Source organism: Catharus ustulatus, chromosome 2 (genome assembly GCF_009819885.2).
Source record: "Catharus ustulatus isolate bCatUst1 chromosome 2, bCatUst1.pri.v2, whole genome shotgun sequence".
Taxonomy (NCBI): Eukaryota; Metazoa; Chordata; class Aves; order Passeriformes; family Turdidae; genus Catharus; species Catharus ustulatus.
In genome coordinates this window covers 20,385,084-20,406,702 of record NC_046222.1, presented here as the reverse complement: position 1 = coordinate 20,406,702, position 21,619 = coordinate 20,385,084, and the positions used below count along the sequence as shown (strand labels likewise).

At 36.0% G+C, this 21,619-nt stretch overlaps 1 protein-coding gene across 4 annotated transcripts in view; it reads right to left on the bottom strand.

The window, feature by feature from the left end:
* LOC116992134 (ABI family member 3 binding protein) overlaps nt 1-21,619 on the bottom strand; it is a 141,056-nt gene that overhangs the window by 20,329 nt on the left and 99,108 nt on the right. For all 4 annotated transcript variants that reach the window (XM_033051398.2, XM_033051399.2, XM_033051401.2 and 1 more), the window contains 12 exons: nt 21,023-21,097; nt 20,311-20,385; nt 19,756-19,830; nt 18,116-18,190; nt 17,552-17,626; nt 15,659-15,724; nt 15,262-15,336; nt 9,933-10,028; nt 6,982-7,092; nt 4,213-4,296; nt 2,758-2,826; nt 1,851-2,063 (listed from right to left, as the gene is read on the bottom strand). In XM_033051398.2, coding sequence (XP_032907289.1) covers nt 1,851-2,063; nt 2,758-2,826; nt 4,213-4,296; nt 6,982-7,092; nt 9,933-10,028; nt 15,262-15,336; nt 15,659-15,724; nt 17,552-17,626; nt 18,116-18,190; nt 19,756-19,830; nt 20,311-20,385; nt 21,023-21,097 — 1,089 coding nt within the window. The remainder of the gene's footprint in view (nt 1-1,850; nt 2,064-2,757; nt 2,827-4,212; nt 4,297-6,981; nt 7,093-9,932; nt 10,029-15,261; nt 15,337-15,658; nt 15,725-17,551; nt 17,627-18,115; nt 18,191-19,755; nt 19,831-20,310; nt 20,386-21,022; nt 21,098-21,619) is intronic.

Below are 21,619 nucleotides of genomic sequence, written 5' to 3'. Positions count from 1 at the left end.
AACAGCAAATTTATTAAAAAAACATGTGATGCCTAAATAAGATGACTGGAAAAACATTCATAAACTATAAAAATAGAAAGAGATGAGAGCAAAATTTGTTTAAGCCTGTCTAAACAAGTAATGTCATACAGGTGCCAATATGAAGCAATCACTGTTTTCAGAAAACAGGATTCAATGCCTTCTCTTGAATTCAGAATTGATTTTGATGAGTCATTAATTGAGTTGTTAGTTAACGTCAACATTCAGTTTTTGTCAGCTAGTGATGGATGGAAGATGATGGAAGAATTAAGAATGGCTGTCTTGCATGTTTACCTGTCTGTGTGCTGAGTCCTGCATGACTCACATGCATTTATTCTCAATATAAACCCCTTCCTTTAGAAATGAAAAAAAATACCAACCAGATTCTTTTAACAGAGACGACTTGTTGACACTCTTACAGTGGGTACTGCAAGTATTATACCGGCAAAGTTCTACTGACTTACAAGATGGATGTAAGTTTTGATTGTGAAACAGCATCCTCAAGTCAAGAAAGATGCCTGGATTATGTGTGTGCATCTATACTTGTATATACTCTTTTATTGTTGGAACTTCTTGACTACATCTTACCAGATGCTGTAAAGAGAGCAGCCAGAAAACTGGAGAAGACATGGAGTCATACTTCTTAATACCTTTTGTGTGTCATCACTGACACCAATGATCCTTGTTGTATAAATCTTGTTATAATCTAACAGCATTTTCTTATCCACTAGAGCTGACAGTAACACAGAAAAAAAAAACTCCACTGGACTCCTTTAATCCCTGCGGATTAAAGTACAGTAATTTCATGATTATAAACGATACCTGATTATAAGCCGCACTTCCGGGTGTCGGCAACTTTTTGTTCTATGTCCATATATAAGCTGCACCTGATTATAAGCCGCAGGTCCTGGTGTCGGCAACTGTCTTGGGTTACAATAGAGAGTGTGATAAAAGGTATCTATTCTATCACCATCTGTTGAGGGTGGGGGCAGTGATCCTTATCTCAACAGCAGATATTCTGCTAATGGGCATACATTGAAACCAGGCAGGGCATTGTTCTTTATCTTTTCACACCCCATCCTTCCTCCAGCGAGTCATTTTCTGCTAATGGCCCATTGAGTCCCACTGTGGGACTGATAAAATTACTGCATCCCATTGGAAGTTGCTCCAGCCAGGGGGAAGAGCCCAACATTTCTTACCAAGATTAAACAGAGGTTTTGGGACACTAAGGTAGCCCCTTTCTCCACTGGACTCCAGAGGAAAACCGGATTTCTCCACATCACCACTGGACCTCCAGAGGGAAACTGCACCTTCTACAGGAGCACTGCTCCAACTGAATCACATCTGTCACTGCAGGAGGATGCAGCCACCATTTAATGGGACTGCTGCCAACACCCTGCCTGACAGGGTGTCAGGTTGTACTCTGACTTTGTCAGGGCTTGGAGTTTGTTTCTTTGTAGTACTGTATTTCTATTTTAATTTCCCAAGTACAGAACTGTTATTCCTAATTCTCATATTTTTGCCTGAAAGCTGCTTGATTTCAAAATTATGACAATTTGGAGGGAGGGGGTTTACATTCTCCATTTCAAAGAGAAGTTCCTGCCTTTCTCAGCAGATACCTGTCCTCCAAACTAAAACAGCAACTTTCAGTTCTTTTTCCATATATAAGCCGTACCTGATTATAAGCTGCACTTCCGGGTTTGGACCAAAATATTAGTCAAAATGGTGCAGCTTATAATCGTGAAATTACTGTACTTGAACAACTACTGTGAAAGTAAATTAAGCTGGAAATATTGTATTATCACACAATGGAGGAAAGAAATCAAACCAACCAGTAACAGTGTCATTATCTGGTTTTTCCCAATCCAGTATGACAAAGGATGGACAGCCCTCTACAGTCACCACTGTGAGGTTGGTTGGAGGATTTTGTGGAGGACGAGTGGGTTCTTCCTTGCTGCCAACTTCTTCTTGAGGAAAATGTTCAAGAGAGCTTGTGATGGAGCAAGGCACATCATCATCTTTCTTCATGTACTTGACATGGGGGGCTAAGAACAATAGGAACGAGTTGTTATTCAACAGAGTGAATTATTACAAAAGGGCAGTACCATTTCACCTGGTGCACAACATCCATTCCAGGATGACAAGCAGAAGTCTGCACAAGTGAAACACAAAGCTTTCAGAATAAACCCCATATATTCAATATTAAGCTGCCGGTTCTCATTTTTGTTTGTTTGTTTTGGATTTTATGCTTTTGTCATTGTTTTTTGGTTTTTTGCTTGTTTTTAAAATTTTACTTGTTGTTTGACCTGGAATGTGCACTGCCTTCACCCCCTTCCCACTGGCACCACTGATGAAATGACATTCTGAAGGTATTAGCAGGTAATACACACTGTTTGAAAGAATTAAAATCTGTCACAAAATAGAAAAATCAACTTTATTTCTTCTATAGTAAAATGAGACTATCATTCCTCTTGCAGCTTTTCAGGGGAATGCTAATACAAAGACATCACATACACTTTGTTTCACCAGAAGGAGCAATAACATTAGCCCAGAAAGTAAAAGTAAAATTCCTTCAAGAAAATGCTGATTTGTACTACAGCTCTTTCATCTGCCACTAAAGTGACACAGAGTCAAATAAAATTTTGGCCTTTTAATAACCAAATAAGAGAATGCAATGCAAGATAACTCAGACTTCATATGCTCCCTGAAATAAAAATACCATAGCTATGAATATCCTACCTTGGTACCTTGGTTTTCCTGAAGAATCTGTTTCTGATGTAGGACTTGAGCTGAAGACAGTTGCATCAACTGTAGAAAACACAGTTATAATTAGCAATAAATACAAAGTTTCAGTGTTAGAACTGCAGCATTTCACAGTTCCCTTGGCATTTTAAATTATTATAAGAACAAATAAATGGTAGACATTTGCTGCCAGATCTCTTCATTTTAGGTACTCCATTTTTTCTGTCATGCTGTGTACATCCTGTACTTAACCTGCTAGGACAGACAGACATAATCAAAACGACAAATTCCATGATTGCTATTGGATCCAGTTCACGCAATATATATAAAATACTTTTTAGACCATTGTCCTGGATTTGGTTCAATTGAATTTTTTGGTAAGGAAGAAAAAGGCCAGTCACAGAAAAAAGATCATTTTTGCACTTTGCTGGCTGTTTTTGATGTTCTGGGGATATATACATTGGCACAATAGCTTCTCCAAAAATAACAACAAGGAAATAAAAAATTCTGTCTTCAGAGTGTGTAACTTCCACAAAATTTGAAGGAAAATGAAAGGAAGAGAAGAGAAATGTGCTAAAGCAGTCAGGATTCATGATACAGTGTGGTATTAATTAGCCATTACACTGAATGTGATACAGATACTACAATGGACCTCAATTGATAAAACACAACACAACTTCCCAACAAGAATTTACAAATAAATCTAGCATCCAGGTTGCTTTTCTGAGCACTGAGGGTCACAGCAAGTTCATGATCATTGTAAGGAGACAAGAATTTAAGTATTACTATAAATCCGGGAAAATTAGAAGCAGCATCATGCATGACAATATATCAAGAACTGCACATTTGGGCTCAAAAATTCTAAGCATATCCTCCTCCAAACCCATTACTATATGCCACCTTGAAAAGACTTAGCTCTGAATTTGTAATCAACTCCCAGTTTGATAAAGGGCAGATTTACCCACTGACAACTACGACTGCACTACTACAATTTTTTCAATTTAAATGGTGGTAGTTTGATCAAATAAAAAAAGGATATTGTATCTATGATGAGCACTATCAGTCACTGACAAATAATATTTTAAATCTGTGTCCTGGGAAAATTGAAATGAAGTGCCTTATCTACTCTTTGCACAGCTTTAAATGGCCACTGAATAGTATTGAAAGCCTACTAAGCATGTCTGGATTTCTAGGAAGATGGAAGTCCTGTCATGTTCTCAGTTACCAAGATGTGCAAGAGGAGGGAGTTAGATCTCAGTCAAATAAGAAAAGTCAGTAAGTGGCATAAAAAAAATCAGAATCACCCAAGACAGAATAATTTTTATGTTAAATATACAATGCATCAATAAAGTTTTGGGAAGAGAAGCAAAAGAAAAACGGAAACCTTAATGTTAATCTAAAAAAACATAAAAAGAAAAAAGAAGAAACCAGAACTGTTTGTAATATGCTCACCGTAGTACTCTGGAGTTGCAAAAGCTGTTGGTGTCTTATGCAATGTTCCTGTCCTCACAGGTGATGTTGGTCCAGCAGGCTTAGCTACAGTGACAGATGGAGGGACTTGTAGCAACAAGACATTCAGCATTTGAAGGAGTCAAACAGCTTTCTGATTCGCTAAGAGAACTCAGTTTTGTGCTTCATGCAACAAGTATTTTCACTTAAATCATACTAATTCCTCAGCTGGATTTAGGGAAGTTCTAAACTGTGCTAGTTGCAAATGTAACCTAATCCTGAAACCCAGTAAGAAAAATTCTTTGCTACTTTGAGGTTGTCTTGGAGGACTTTAGTCAGCTAGAATATGACCTGGTTTAGAGCACAGAACCATCCTACATAGACTGGCAAAAGGATGCAAAATGACCAGCACTGACATTCTGCTCCTCAAAGAAAGAGCCCATTTCTTACAGAGCTGCAAGACACAGTAGCTGAAGTCAGCAAATGAAACTTGAATTCTTCCCTCAAATATAGGTAAGATTAATTTCTGCTCTCAATACAGCACAAACACTAGCAAGGGTGGTGCTGGAACATTTATAGGGATCAACACCAAATCCTTAACTGTGGTCTGCATTAAGAGTTTAACCACAGAACAGTACTGGAGCTCCCACTAAATGAAATAAAAGCAAAGAAAATGCAGCCAAGTCCAGCATTTTGACTATTTACATACACCACTATATCACTCAAGAAGAAAGGTTTTCTTGCTGAACTCATTTCTGTAGTAGGTTGCATAAGTCTGGACAGAAACTGACTGATAGAGGCAATATTATCACCTATAATTAAACAGCTATTTTAAAAAAGTATTTTAGATTATGCGGCATTGCTTTTATTCTTCAGCTGTTACCACCTAATAAAGAAAACAGGATTCTAAGAGGCAAACAGTCCATGGTAAAGGTCTTGATTTCTTGCATAATAGCTGTAAAATACAATAATTAAATTCATAAACCATGCAGGTATTCCCAGATAACCATGATAGGACAGTGAAATCTCAACCCTGAAGAGTCAAGACTTATATAATGTTATTACCTCCCCATCACATATGATGCAGAACATGGCAACTGAAGGCAGAGCTTTGGTTAGCCAAGTTTAAGGCAACAAAACCCCCTACTTTCCACTAATTCTCTTAATAAAGTGGAAATCTGAAAAATTGTCACTAGAGTTCAGTTTCACAAAGTTCCTGGAACTCTCATTTCCATTTTCTTTCCAGTTCAGGAGACTTTTAATGTCTGCATAGAAACCTTTCCATAATATCCATTGGATGAGTTAGAAAGATGCAAGTAAGGAATTAATCACAGTGTTAATGAGAAAGAGGACAGAATTCTGACAGGGAAAATCTAAGAAGAACATTGAGGCAAATTTTTCCTGTTTCCAGTACAGTGGAACGGTCTCTCCAGGGAACCAAAAGAAACAAAATTACAATGTTTAAAACTAGGCTGGATAAAACACTAGGAAACACAGAAGAAAGAAAATCTTCTAGTGTCCCCACAAGGAAGAACCAGATCATTTAACCAATTTATTCCATCTTGAAAGCCTAGGAAGGTATGGCAAATGCCTACTACCACATAACCTGGCTTCCACTGTAAGGAAAAAGGTTGAAATTTCAAAACACTGGTAAATTAATTAGACACTTAGTGGAGAGTATTAGTGTAGAGCCCAACACAAGCAAAAGAAAATGTATCAGGTCTAAGACTGATGACATCTTCTGTTGTCTTGGAACTATTACTAAGGAAACACCACCCATCAACAACAAGTACAGACACAGTATTTCAGTCTTGGCACTGCTGATGAATAAGGATATAGGTTGTCTCATCCAGCTTGGAGATTCTTGCTACTCATCTGCCACACAAAATACTGAAGTATTATTTAGGTCTTTAGTACCTTAATAGCACACAAAGTCCCAAATGAAATACAAAAAAACCCCCACAACAGGAAATCCAGCAGAGCTGTATATTCACATATAGTTGTATAGTCTTATATATAAAGACCCTTATAATTCCAAGCAACTATAGAGAACAATATGAAGAAGAGAGAAGCTGCCATGATGCTAAGCTTAAGGAGATGATAGTTTCTGACTATGAGGGATAATGTTAGTCTAAGGAGTCTTAGAATCCACTGAAAAAACATCCGTGTGGATACTGAATACCCACTTCAGGATAATCTTAAAATAACATAGGAAAGGTGAAAGTCTCTATGTGCTCTTAAACCTATAGTGAGAAGCTAGAATACTTTAGCACAATAATCAAGTTAAACTCTGCATGTGAAACAACTCAGTTTGCTCTACCTCCCAGTGCAGCTGTCTGGGTGACTGCTAGCTCATTTTGTGCAATGGTTAATGGATGTACCACAGATATGTGAGGAATTCTGTAACAAATAACAGGCTAGACTAGGCATTGAAGCACAGTGGACAACATCTCCCGTATCACATACACACTGAATAGCAAAAAATGATATTAGTAGATATGAAATAGTCTTAAGGTTGACTTTCTTAACCGGAGTATGCTATTTTGCTTTCTGCTCCCTTACTAGGCATGCTTTCAGTATAACTGGATTAGGGTAAAAAAAGGAAATGGTTTTTGTACAAAGACAAAAGACACAAGGCCTGTGTGTTCCAAAAGACTATTTTCTATAGATATCATAGATCAAAGAAATCTATGCTATAGAACTCTCCTATACCTTGCTCGCCAGTATAATCTCACACACAATAAAATATTTATGCTGAAAAGGCTGAAATACCTGGACTCCCTGGTTTACCAGTCACGGTGTTGGGAGGCAGAGGTTTTCTTCTCATTTGTGTAGGCCTGGCAGGAGGTATAGGAGGGTGCTGAGGGCCAGGTGATGTAGTCACTGAATGAGATTTCAAGACAGCATTATTACTTAGCCTCAAATTCCATAAAATCAGAAACACACTAAAAATTACATTCTGACTTCTCAAGCCACGTTTTATGTCTGATTTAATATCAAAAGTGGAGAGGTTAGATCAGGAGCAGATCTTAGTTGTACTTTCAGCCTTAAATTCTCTGAGAACCGTGTGCCATGAAGTTTTAAACAAAGTTCACACTGAAGAAACGAAGCTCATTTGGGATTTTGTACAAATGTTTCAGTGATTCACCTTCTGTGTAGTTACTAATTTTTGTCAACAGTAATTTTTTGGCATTCAAACAGATACATCTTCACACAACAAACACCACCCCAATGTGCAAGGAAACATCTTCAGTATCCTACTCACAAAATTTCTGACCTCTTGTACTTTCTGACTAATACAACTGGCCACCCTCAGCTTGAAGTAAAAGACGTAAGAGCATGAAATTATCATTAGGAACACTTTATTCTATGCCATTCAAAACTGAGAAAAGTTACTGTCACCTCATACGCTGACATGGCAAAAGACAATTACTGTCATAGAAATTTCTTAAGCACCCAACTTGGTTATTTCACTGTGCAGTTCTAGCCAGTACCCATTAAATTTATCTGATAATGTCCTTTGACAGCGAGGTCTAAAAGGCAAACCTAAGACCCTTAATTCATACTTACTTGTATTTTCCAGAAAATTATGAAGGATTTTATTATACAAAGGAAAAGCAAAGGAAAAGATTTTTGTTCCACTATTCACCTTTGCCCTTCTTTCCTTAAGAAAATCCAAGAGATATGTGCAACACATTTATGTAACAAAAGTCTTTTTGTACCTAAAAGGAGAAAACCCCCAAGAGTAATCTAATTCTCATAAGGCTGCCAATGTCAACAACTATGCAAGCTGCCTGATACGGAATTACGGCTCCATAGGGTACCTCAGGTCCTATGTATCAGACCTTAGATTACCCTATAAATAGAGAGATTGTGGGCGAGAAGGGAGCAGATCCAAAGACTCATTTAGGAGAGCTTTTTTTGGAAATACTTACAGTATATAAACAGGAATATCTCCATCTCTCTCTCTTTCCTTTTTGTTTTTGGACTCTTGTAGTCACTTATAAAACAGTTGGGTTTTGTTTCTGATTTTTTTTTTTAAATCCCTCAGATCCAGACAGAAAATAATGCTCTATCTAATTTAGGAGGATGTGGTGGTTCTGAAAATATAATTTGTAGGTTTCATAGTCATTCTTAATCTCTAGATGGAGATGAAAAAATATGCTTAATGCCTGAAAAAGTATAATATTTTTTGCATATATGTCATCATACCCTAGATATTACTGTATGGTAGTATTCATCATTACTTTTCCCCTGCACATTATTAGAGAAGGTATTGTCCAAGATATTTATGAAGTAAAAATGTGCAAGTATCGACTTGCTAGTGGTTTCTGGCAAGTCTTTTCTGAACAGGTGAGGTGAAACAGCTTGATCTTTAAAGGTTCCTTCTTAACCAAACAATTCTATGATTCCATGAATTTTGACATACATATTAAGGCCTCATGAAGTGAGCTGGGATTGCAGTTATACAAGAAAATTATGAAAGTTATGAAAGTGGTAGTTAATTTCACAACCATACCCAACTGCCTTTAATGACTGCAGTTCAAGGTATTGGTTTGCCTCAAAGCTCTAAAAGCTTAATCTTAGACATCAAATGTCATAAAATGAGTAAAAGTCAGTCTTAATGTCCCTTCAAATCTATGTGCATAAAAAACCTTCAGGTCTCTGCAAATCACAAGCTGGATTTACATAAGGAAACACTACTGCCTGACATTCAGTAACAAAAAGTGAAGAGCATCATCCTTGTTTTCAGTCTACACTTTGCCTTCAGCTGCTACAAATCATGCTAGACTTAATCTTTGCAAAGGACAGTGGTCGACTGAATAAACATAAAAATGATAAAACAGCAGAACCTAGCAATCAAGATAGGCTCCTATCTTTGTAGAGGCAAATTAGGTACAAAGGAAATTCAACAGGGATTAGGAACAAATAGCAATTTATAAAATAGTGTTTTAAAATCTAGTAATATGTTCACAAAGGAGAAGGTACCTAAAAAGAACATCTGCAGTTGAGTAGAAAATCCAAGAGTAAAAAAATAACCTTTCATTTTCAGTCAGTTTCTATGTCACAAAAAAACCCCAAACCCCACAGCTAAAGCAAATTCAGTGCTTGGTTATGTTTATGAAACAGAGAAAATCTTTACACAACAGGGTATTTACCTATGGTATGTATGTTCTGGTTAAAATATTTTGATTGTTTTGAAAATATGATTGCAAGACTTACCAGAAGAGTAATCCTTACAATGCTTATATTGCACATGTAAAAAACCTTGTAACCTGATTTACTCCACATTGTTATTTTCCTTCAAGCTTAACGTTCTAATTTTCTCAACAATCCCAATAGTCAAGAAAACTTCCTTATATGTGGGAGTATAAGTTGGTTATGCTTTTACCTTATTCACCTTTGCTATATGGAAACTATTAGCAGAAAAATGTCAGTGCTTATGGTATTGTGGCTGTTAGATCATAAGGATACAACTCTGGTGCTGAAAATTTCTACCATATGTAGTGACCTAAGCATATGCAAATGACTAAGCAGTGGCTACAAATTCTTATTTTTATCTCTTTTAGTAGCATCCTGAAGCCATAAGAATGCGTATCAATGAGGATGATTAAGAATTATATCTTCTCAGTGGAGGCGCTTTGTGTGCAGAAAAGGCAGGGTTTTCATTTTTATAAACAATTGTTAAAAATTGCTTTAATGTCTACTTATATTAACCTTACCAGAAATTGGCTTTTGCCAGGTGTCAACATATTCTGGAGGTCTTTTGACACCCATGTCAATTGGTCTGGCAGTAGCCTCAGGTGTATAAAGATAATCTGTGAAAAAAAGGAAATGAAATAAGTATCTGCAGTGTGGCATCTAGTCTTGGAATACTTGTATATTGAATATCTTCAAACTCCAGCTGACATGATGTGTAAAACCAACATGTGTGGCCCACCTATGTTTTTACTGATAACTTAGTGATACCCATTATCTTCTTATTCAAGTAAGTACAAAGTGATCTGATTCTACAGTAGAAAAGTCTGCAGTTTAATTTTAAACATTCCTTGAGTAAAGTATATTTAGAAAGAGCAAATTAATAAGATGAAGAGGTAACAGATGAGTTAAACCAAGATTATAAGTGGAAAAATGAGGAGAGAGAGCATTTTGATCTTTCAGTGTAAAGAATAAAATGTCCATTGATTCTTGCAAAGGGCAAAGATCTCCTCCCCATAGTAAGATCTCTGGTCATTCTCCATATTAAATGGTTAGAGCAATCCAGGACCAAATATATTCACCATATTTGGAGTACAGGAGATAAAGTATACACAACATCCAGTTTATATATGAGAGAAAGCCCTACTTAAAAGTTATATAAACACATTTTAAGACAAGTAAGTGGCATTAAAAGATCAACACAACTCCCGATACAGAACAACTGTTTCACCTGCTGGTATTTATAGGACAGCCAGACTGTTAAATTAATATGCTTTCTCTACACAAATTAATTATATTTGTTTTATAAAAATTGTATGTATAATAAAGCAAGAAGATGCATTGCAACTTCATGCTGTCTGTGGGAAGAAACTGCCTGGACCCTTGCACATGATGTAAGACAAAAACCCATAAAATTTGATATATTTAAAGAAATATAAATCTCAATATTACTTTAATTATCAAACTTCAACCCTGTTCCAACATGATCTAATCACTTCAGCTAAATATTTCTTAGATTTATAATCTGGTTCTCAATTTTTTTTTTATATATATTTCACTGGTATTTTGATGGTATGAAGCAGATAATTTTTCAATTACTGTTTGACCATTTTTGTTGCATGTTCCTTACAAATCCACAGTCCATATATGATAAATATTTTACTGAAGATTAAAGTAAGCTGGGAGTAAGACCTGCAGCAAGCTGGGAACAGGATGCAGAGGACCTGTCTAAAATACCTGAACACGTCATATGGTTTTACATAACTGCAATGTGTTTTCAGGTAAGTAAAACAATTAATTAGATCTTCAGCTGTACAGACCACCAGAGTGATAATCAGTGTTTCATGTGAATGATGTTCAAGGAAGAAAAGGCATGAGAAGACCAGCACCAGCCTTAAAAAAACATAAAAATGATCTTGTACCTCATGAAGAATAGTTAAAGCATGTTTGGTTTCTTAGCTTACCTCTCAGTGAATGTATCAACAAAATGTGGTCACACATTGACTAATTTACACTAAATCACCCAAGGGTATATTACAAGTTTGAATTAGTTCTGCATCTTACAGTCTCTACAGAAAAAAAAAAAAAAGCAGCCCTATCCTGCTCCTTGGAATCAAATTTAGAATCATAATCTTTTCTGAGTTATATCAGCTGAGAATGAACAAAATATTGTATATGCTCTACTTGGAAGAAGTATTTTTTTTTTCTTTTCAGAAACATGCACTGCTATTCTGCCATATGTAAAGTAGTAATGAAAAATAAGTCAAAGTTTCAAACCACAATAATTTCTTGTTGACAAAATCTCCTATTTTGAGTATTTCAATACACTTTAAGTTACACAAAAGTTTGGGTTCTGAACACGAGGTACCTGCACAACCAAACTTCTTTGTATTTGTCATAGCATTTGCCCTATTCTACCTAACGTAACATGCTTATTAAAAGCACTTAACACTTTCATCCAAACTTTTAACAGAATTGAGAATAGATCTATTACTTGCATATGTCTTTTTGTCTTCTTTTAATTCTATATTTTTTCCTGGAAACATTAATGGAACATGTTTAAACTAAACTCTCTGTCTTTAATTGTACGAACACTATTAGAAGGGTGGATAATTTTAAGGGAAATAATGGAAAAAGTGCCCTTGATAAAATAAACTGAAATACCTTTATACTTGGATTCCTCTGGAACTTGACTATACACACAGAGTTTAAAAAATAGAAAGAAACTAGAACACAAAGTTAATGGTCATTTTAATGAAAACCATGTATGCCTCCCTTTCACAAGGGAAATGGAAATGTTGCTCAAAGTTTGTTTGCTGACATCTGTCAGGAAGCTCAGTAGGTCAGGAGCAGTATTTATGTGGCTAGGATTAAATTAAAAAACAACCCAGTAAGGTAAGTTACACTAACATGAAAAGCCATCTGAATAAAACAGTATTCTAGAGAAAATGACTAAAACATGGCAAAAAACTAAAAGGAATGCTAGTCATGAGGAAGCAATCCCTGCCTCTTTTCCACCGTCAAGTTTACCAGCTGGCATTACAGCTGGCCAGGAGACTGAAAAGCCTGCCAGGAAATCAGCCACAATCCCATGTGCTGGTGCTGGAAAAAACAAATTCCACTGCTTATCATCTGGGCCCTGCAGCTGCCAAGCAGTCTCTGCATGGGGTGAAACATCTTTGCACGGAGGCTAATGAGCCAGTCAGGAACAAGAAATGGAGTATACTCAACAGCCAGTCCAGCAAAGTCCAGCAAAGAATTAAAAGATCCAAACTGGTGTTCAAACAACAGAATACCCAAGAATAAGTGATGTAATGTCTAAAGATAAGTCTGAAAACATATTGTTACGTATATAGCATATTCCTAACAGCCCAGTTAAAAATTCTGATCAACTTAGATCAAAAGTTCAGGATTTTGATAACAAAACCACAGAAAATACTGAAAAAGGAACTTTTTTGACTTTGCTCAACTGGTAAGATTTAGAGTTCCAGGTTATAGAGTTCTTTCCTGAGTCACTTTTGCACAATAGCTAATTAATTGCAGATTGCTTGGGAGAGATACAGAAGATTTCTTTATTTGGTTACCTGAATTGCTTTTGTGCAAATTTATTTTTGTGGACATAGTCAGCCTTGTGTCTCAGACACTGGCACAATACTGTGATGTACTTTCCTTACAGAAGATTTGGGATTTCACTTACTGATCATCAAGAAAAGTACCAACTGAAAAGTTGTGACAAGCTGCAGTCCCCTCTCAAGATGTCATAAAAGTAAGAAATTAATTGATGATTTTTCTTACACTTCTCGGAAGAATGGTGCAGACTCACAGAAAGGTGTCAATGAGTTGTTGTTGCAGTGGGGTTGGAGGTACAAAGAAGTGGGGAAGAGATAACAAAGGCCAGACCTTTGGTACTTTGGATACCAGGTTTGACTTAAAGGGCTCATTAGGGCTAACACAAAATTCAGCTAAGAGACATCTACAGAATGTTTCTTTAACATTTGTTAGAGAAAATAAATACTTATTTTTAACTTGGCAATGGAAACCACTACTGCAAGTATCATTTTTCAGAAGAATTCTAAAAGAAGGTATTTATTTACCAGTGAGTACACATAGCATGCACAGTAGATAGTAGTTTTGTGGTGACTTTTGACACCATCTACCACAATGAAACTCTAGTTCTTCCTGGCAACAGACATGGAAATAATAACAAACGGTGGGCACACCAAGAGGGCCACTTACAATATAATTGCTTAGAACGATAACTTAGCAGCATTAAGCACAAAAAACTCCATGCAACAGTTTACTACTATTATGTTTGTACTACTGATTTACTTAGCGTTTATTCATTTTTGCTGGTGTTTTTTATAACCTACCAATACCTCTGCCGAGGTTGTGAATATAGGGGAGAAAAGCTCAATGGACTGTATAATGGAATTGTGTGTTTGTGCACAATTTCATAATGTGATGACTCCTGGAGACCTGAGTGCATTCTCTTATTCCAGCAGATATAAGAAAGCTCATTGTAAGGTGATTTCCAGCACAAGTGAACAACAAAACTTTTTGACCCACAACTACTGAAATTGGGCACTTAATGCTTTAACTGGCTCTGATGTCCTGGAATTTGATGGCCCCATTTAATTTACCAGAAGGACTATGAAAGATCAAAGAACATGTATCTCTAATGAAGGCATTCACTCCATGTGTAACACAGAAATGTATGTCATATTCTAAACACGTTAAATTTAATTCAATTTAAATATACAACCATCTCTTCTGAGATGATTTCTAACAACATGGTGGGCTTGTGAAAATGTACAGGAATGAGTAGATCAAGACATTCTATGATCAGCAACCAAATATTTGGTATTAAATTACCAAATATATCAGAAAGAAACATTACACAGGCAAAAATATTTATAATAAATGGAACATCCCTCAGGCTATCCTGATCTAGCTAGCATAGAAGTAGTAACAGCAGCCAGCAATAATATTGGACAACAGCACTTTTAGTGGGTGGCCAGCCAAAAGTTTGCCTTGAATATATAAATTATGTATTTAATTATTATTTTTAACTTGAATTGCAATGAAGAACCCCAAAATTATATATTTAATTAACCAATGGCTGTAATAAAAAAAAAAAACCTCCCCAACACTATTTGTACTGATACAATAAATTAATGTTCTATGAAATAAAAAAGTATGGATTCATTATGAAGATATTACATTGATTGGATGGAAAAATCAAGTACAACTAAAATAGGATAAATGATTTTTCCCCCAACCAGACCTGTACTTTTTGTGGTTAGAGACATTTGTTATCTGCTTGTTTAAAGGTAGGGAAATTGCAGTTCTTACTGTTGTCTGCCATCCACCAACAAGGAATTTTTTGGTCCTGAAGTATTCAACCCTGAATACTGCACAGTCCAAATACTGCATGGTCTGAATGTGAGTAGGTCTGCTGTGAACACACCACGTGCATAGAGAGTAAGTAGCATGATATGTGGGTTTAAGGCTTCCCTACCAAGCCTTCTGACTTGGACTCGAACAAATGAGTGGGTGACCCTTTTCAGTGAAGCATTTTCCAATAATTATTGTGGATTTTACATCTAGAAAACATTAGTAAATAGCAGTCACACAATAATCAATCTGTAAATTTACACAGACTGAGTGCTAATATAATGTCATAATCATCCTCAGGAATTACATAACAAGCAATTACACATGGCACTCTGAGGAATTAAATTCTGTTATAAAACACAATGGGAGAGTTTGCAGGGCTCAAGATGACTTGGGGAAGTCACATTCCAGTCTTTTATTGATAAATTTTAAAAAACCATCCCAAATCCAGAACTCTACCTGTTGTTGGCACAATCCACTTTGGCAGTCCAGGTGCTTTTGTTCTGGCTGGTGCTAGTGTGGTTCTACTAAAAACTGTAAGAGTTTCAAAAGAAAAAAGAAGAAAAAAGAAAAAAGAAAGAAGTTCCATGAGAAGAATACCCAACAGACTCTTATGTGTTGCCAAGAATTCCACACTGGAGAAGAAGTAGCAACACCTGCTGTGATGACACACATAGTTTTGGTTTCTTTTCCTTTTTTTTTTTTCTGATTTGGAAAGGCTTTACCAGTAGACTAATTACTGATTGAAAAATGGCCCCTTTTTTTCCTCCCAGTAATACTTCAAATTCCACTAAGAATAGATGAAATTAGCTAACTATTTAACCTCCTCCCCATCCCAGACTGAATAAACAATTACCAGGTCTGATCTGTGATTTATCCGATGGCTTTGGTCTTGCAGAAGTGAGACGAGTTTTGTGAGGGGCTAAAAGAAAGAAGGTCCTGTTTCAATGCTGTGTGTAAAAGAACACGGATAGTGCAGTGCGATTTGCCAGACAAAAAGGTCCATGCACCAATGTGATACAGCAAAATGGACATATGAGAGTTCTATGAGTTCTAATCCAAAATGCATGTGGAAAATGCTAGTTTCTTTAGTGGCCAGATGACTCCATCATGCAGTCTGACCAGTTACATTCATATGTAGGTTTAGGAAAAAGATGTAAAATATTTACAGCCAGTTACCCAACTGTATATGGATACAGAGTTAGCTCTGCAAGGTATCCATGGCCTTAAGACATTTAATTAGGTTCTGTAAAAAACAAACAAACAAAAAACCTCAAAATAAAACACCAAACGAAACCCCCTCAAACCAAAGACTTAGATAAAACTATGAAACATTAAAATAGTGCTGAGGAAACAACTGGAAGCATTCAGTACAGACAATGTGCAGGGCAGCTGAAGCACAGTGTCATCAGCAAGGTTGAAATCAGAAGCCCTCAACCTTTTTTTATGGTTGCCTTTCACTTACAAAACAATTTTGATACTCTAGATGCTATAGGATCTGTGAAAATCACACTGGAAGTTGAAAGCATAAGCAGCACTGTTATCTTGTGCCCAATTAGCAATATCTGTAAATCAGTGTTTTTAAGTAGAGCTGATTATTTGATATTCAAGACAAATAAACGTCCAACCCATAGCACCTAATCCAGCCTCTCCTAAGTATCACAGAAAACACTTTGCAGGACAGAACACATTACAGTAATTTCACGATTATAAGGCGCACTTCCGGGTGCGAGCAACTTTTCATTCTTTGTCCATATATAAGGCGCACCTGATTATAAGCTGCACGTTACAATACAGAGTGTGATAAAAGGTATCTATTCTATCACCATCTGTTGAGGGTGGGGGCAGTGATCCTTATCTCAACAGCAGATATTCTGCTAATGGGCCATCCATTGAAACCAGGTAGGGCATTGTTCTTTATCTTTTCACAACCCATCCTTCCTCCAGCGAGTCATTTTCTGCTAATGGCCCATTGAGTCCCACTGTGTGACTGATAAAATTACTGCATCCCATTGGAAGTTGCTCCAGCCAGGGGGAAGAGCCCAACATTTCTTATGAAGATCAAAACAGAGGTTTTGGGACACTTGGAGTTTGTTTCTTTGTAGTACTGTATTCCTATTTTAATTTCCCTAGAAAAGAACTGTTATTCCTAATTCCCACATCTTTGCCTGAAAGCCCCTTGATTTCAAAATGATAATAATTTGGAGGGAGGAGATTTACATTCTCCATTTCAAAGAGAAGTTCCTGCATTTCTCAGCAAACACCTGTCCTCCAAATTAAACAGGAACTTTTCGTTCTTTGTCCATATATAAGCTGCATCTGATTACAAACCGCACTTCGGGTTCGGACCAAAATTTTAGTCAAAATGGTGCGGCTTATAATCGTGAAATTACTGTACCCATTTTTGACACTTAGATTGAGGAAGTTTTTGCAGATTTAGATTTTGTAAGGAAAAAGTTGAAACTCAGTTACATCGATGTTTGCAACACTATACACATATGAGTATCCAATACACAGTTCTAATGCTGTTTAAAAACTTCATATAATCTTTGATACTTGAGGCAATACTGAGCACATCCCATTTTCAGAGAAATAAACTATAATATTTGATAAAGAGAAAAATAAATTTTCATATTACCTATTTGAAACAGTTTTAAAGGTAATAATAAACAGATATTAAACTACGCTGATTTTACTTAAGATCTACAGACTCTCAATATAACAACTTTAGAATATCTTTAAAAATTACCTGTATCAAACCAAGGAATTTCAGTTGCTTGACCAATTTTGGGCCTGGGTGAAATGTGGTATGTTTCATTGGGAACTGAAAATGGACATATTAACATATTACTGCTTATCAAATGCAAATAATTTCCTTTTAAACATAAGACATCACAGGTGGAAAGGAAATTCAAATGGTCTGTGCAGATCATAAACAAAAGAGTCAGTGCTAGAAATGTGACTGAAAATCATGCTTTTATACATGTAAAATACTTTTCAAGCCTGGTAAGATATATATCATTAGTAAGTCAGACAAAATCAGGAAAGATGATATGGCAATGCTTTTTACATGACTCCTCAGCCTCGTATATGTAGTACTTATTTCTTTAAAGAATTGCATGAAGAAGAAAAATGGCTGGAAAATTAAAACCAGCAACATTTTGTACATGCACTGGACTGTAAAATAACTAAGAAATGAACATGACAAAGATATTAAGGTATTTCTGTTGATTAAAGTGTAGGTTTAGCCATACAGCAAAAGCAGAGAAAGTAAAGATTGATGAAAAATAAACTGATGTAAGATTCTTATTACCCAAAGGTATTTTGGACCCATCAACAACATGAACTGTTACAAGGTTAATTGATCCCAGGTGTGTTGCCCTTGGAGCTATAAAAAATAAACCATTTGTTCTGTGAGAAGGGAAATTAAAGAAGTTGGATTTCATTAAGGATCTGTCTCCATTGTTTCCTAAAAACCTATCTGCACATCTGTTAGGACAATCTTAACAGACATGAGACAGACACGTTCTGATTAGTCTGGATGTGTTTTCATGCTGACAACCAGACAGTGCAACTATTCTGCTGGGCCTCCACTAACTTCAGAACACTTGCCCTGAACCTGGAGTTCTGACAGTCTTTGGTCTTTCTCATACTTGTATTAAGTTACACTTCTCAAAATAAATTCTAGAAGGTTTTAGTATTGTATTTGTTTTTCAGACCTCACTCAAATTTGAATGAATTAATTGGAAGATCTCTAAGTTAATGGATGAAAGGGACAGACAGGCAGGCAGAGGCACACACTGCATGGCTCTTCATCTTTCAGAAACAAGGTTAAAATATGGAAGCTGGAAAATACCCTACTTATATAAGGAGCAGTGCCATTTATATCTAACAGTAAACACTTGATAACAGTTTTTCCTACCAGGCTTGTTTTGCATATACACCATTATAATGTTTTAAACTTCAAAAGACAAAAAACAAGCCTCTAAATTCTGTTCTCTAAAATCATTTCCCTAAAACTGAATTTTTAGCGGTACCAAAAGATGGCATTTGGCAACTATGACATGGTTGGAAATAGCTCCTATTCAACTGAGACTTAGAATCTAACTCAGCTATTGACCAAAATAAGGTGTTTAGAAAAAATATCTTTTTCCTGGACTGTTCAGTTTGATGTTCACAGTAATATATATCTACATATGGTGTATATCTATAGATAGCAATAGATCTTGAATGAATAGGGTCTCTGCTTGATATCTTTTTGGCCATATAAAATGGACAAGGAGAAAGAAGTGAAGGGGAAATTACTAAACTATTCAGTAAGCTATTTGTCTAAGACTAAAATTTTATCAGTTCAGAGGTTAGATTAGGGAGGAGTAAAGATCAGGAGCTGGTCTTGTAGACATGTAGTCTCTCCTCACCTAACTGTATTTTTCTCCTGTTCCCTTCCTCCTTAGCAATTATTATTGAAATAGATTCCCCCATGGTAAAGCTGAGATATCACCACCCTTCACTGCAATTGTGCATCCCTGAATCCACCACAGTTACTGCAAAAATCACTGGAACTGAAGGCACTTCTATTCTTAGCATGTAAATATCTTGGACTGAGCCTCTGTAACCCGATTTTCAAAAGTACTTAAGAAATTGAATCAAATGTATTTAGAATAATAAAATTCCCCAAAGAAAATAACTTTTTGAATGTAATTCTTGTTAAAATTAATTGAATTTCTCACATTTTTGATGGCTACTAAACTCATCCAACTGCTTTCCATGGAAATTGATCCAATTCTTGGACATTCATTTTGATATAATTTATGAACAAATTCTCGGCTGAACAATGACATAAATTTCTGTCTACTTATTATGCATGTCCATGACCACAAAACTCAGTGAAAGAAGAAATATAACTAAGGCAGTGCCACAGTAACACTTCTAAAATTACAAACTGTAAATTACCAGGTTTAGTTTGTGGTGCTTCTGGCCCAACAGATGTTTTTGGTTTGGAAGGAATGAGCAGTGTTTCTTTTGGAGCTGAAAGAAAAGGAAAAAGATTATTATTGTATTCTTCAGGACTCAAGATCCAATGCCATATTTAGCCCACAGAAAATGCATGCCTCAAATGCCTGAAAAAAAGACAATAACAATTCCATGGCTTTCTGGAACCTGAAACAAAATGACTAGCCAAAACACAGAAAAGTCCCAGCAGTGTGCTGCAGGATAAGTTGAGGTAGTGGCTCAAATTCTTGCTCTAAAAGAAAAATTAGGCCACTGATTTTGGTTGGAGATCTGACAAATACAGACTTCTGACCAGACATAAGCTGTAGGTTATTTTTGCTTTACTTGAAAAAACAGAAATAAGAATCCTCTGTGGTAAGATACATGCATGTGGCAGCAGAATGAAGGATAGTGGAATGATGTTTTATAGATATCACATTGGAGCATGTTGTCTAGAAATTTCTGCACTGAAAAACTAGAAATACCTGCATCTTAATGTTAAGGAAACTTATTTACCCATTGTTGCCCTCGAACGAGCAGTGGTAGTAGAAGATTTTGTAATAATCAGTTGTGGAGTTGTCGGATATATTGCTGTTAAGGAGAAAATGTGAAAAATCTTAGAATATTTATCTGTAATCCAAACAAAGCAGCATTTGCCAAAACCTGCAAAATGTCCCAAACTAAGGAGTAGCAGAATATCTTGAAAATCAACTGCTGACAGATCTAATTATCTCTCTATTAACTTCTGCTTTACATTTATACCAAAAACAGGAAGCCATACAGCTCTCCACAACTGTTTCTAAAGCTGCTTTCATTTCAGTACAGCAGACAATGACTATTACTAACTGTACAAACACATTGTGAAGGAGTTCTGTTGCATTTCAAGAAAAGATTAATAAAAAGTGCTCACAGAAGAGCACCCAAGATTACCAGGAAGTAATCACAGAGAACTCAGTCTGCCCAGCCACTGAAATTTGTCAATTACCACATTACTAAATTTCAGTCAACATTTGCTATGTGTAATAGACAGAGGAAAACCATTATATATATTATACATATCTTACTATTATTTGTAGTGTAGTTTTGGCTTGTTTTGAATTGATTATCTGAAGTGTAATGCATTTATTTCACCACAAAACTGGCTACGAATAATTGCATTAGGAAGCACAAAACCTGAAGCGTGGGGAAAGAACAACTAAACATAAAATTAAAAGAATTACTCTATTACCAGGTTTGGTGTATGGCACTCTTGGTCTTTCAGTTGTTTTTCTTTTGGTATGAATGAACTGTTTTTCAGTTGGAGCTGGAATAAAAACAAACAGTACCCAGAACAATAATTGAAAAAATGAACTGTTTTTCACAGCACACAAAGAACATCAGTATGATCTGATCTGGAATACTGGAAATTATGTAAGAATAAAGCTGAAAGTTGCAATTCCTGCAAAGAAAGGAAAACAAGTTAAATGGCCACTCACACAAGAAGACTTCTAAAAAATATATATACAAATTTGTAGTTTTGTATCAAGCAGTCTAGAATATAGTCATTAACATCATCATACTGTAATAGAACAAAACTAGACAGTGGTAAGTTGTGTCTTCCTCACCTGCCACGCATGAGTATCTGAGGACAGGATTTCTTTCCCAGTGGAGTATTTGTGTCAAACTTTATTACTAAATTAAATTCTTTTGTTCTTATGTGGGAATGATTTAATATTGTTATGTTTATACTATTTCGATAAAAAAAACTTGTGAAGAAAAGAAGGAATCATTTATTGGAAAAGGTTCTTGCAGTAGTTTGGTGTGGTCCACACCAACGTGAGAGGTC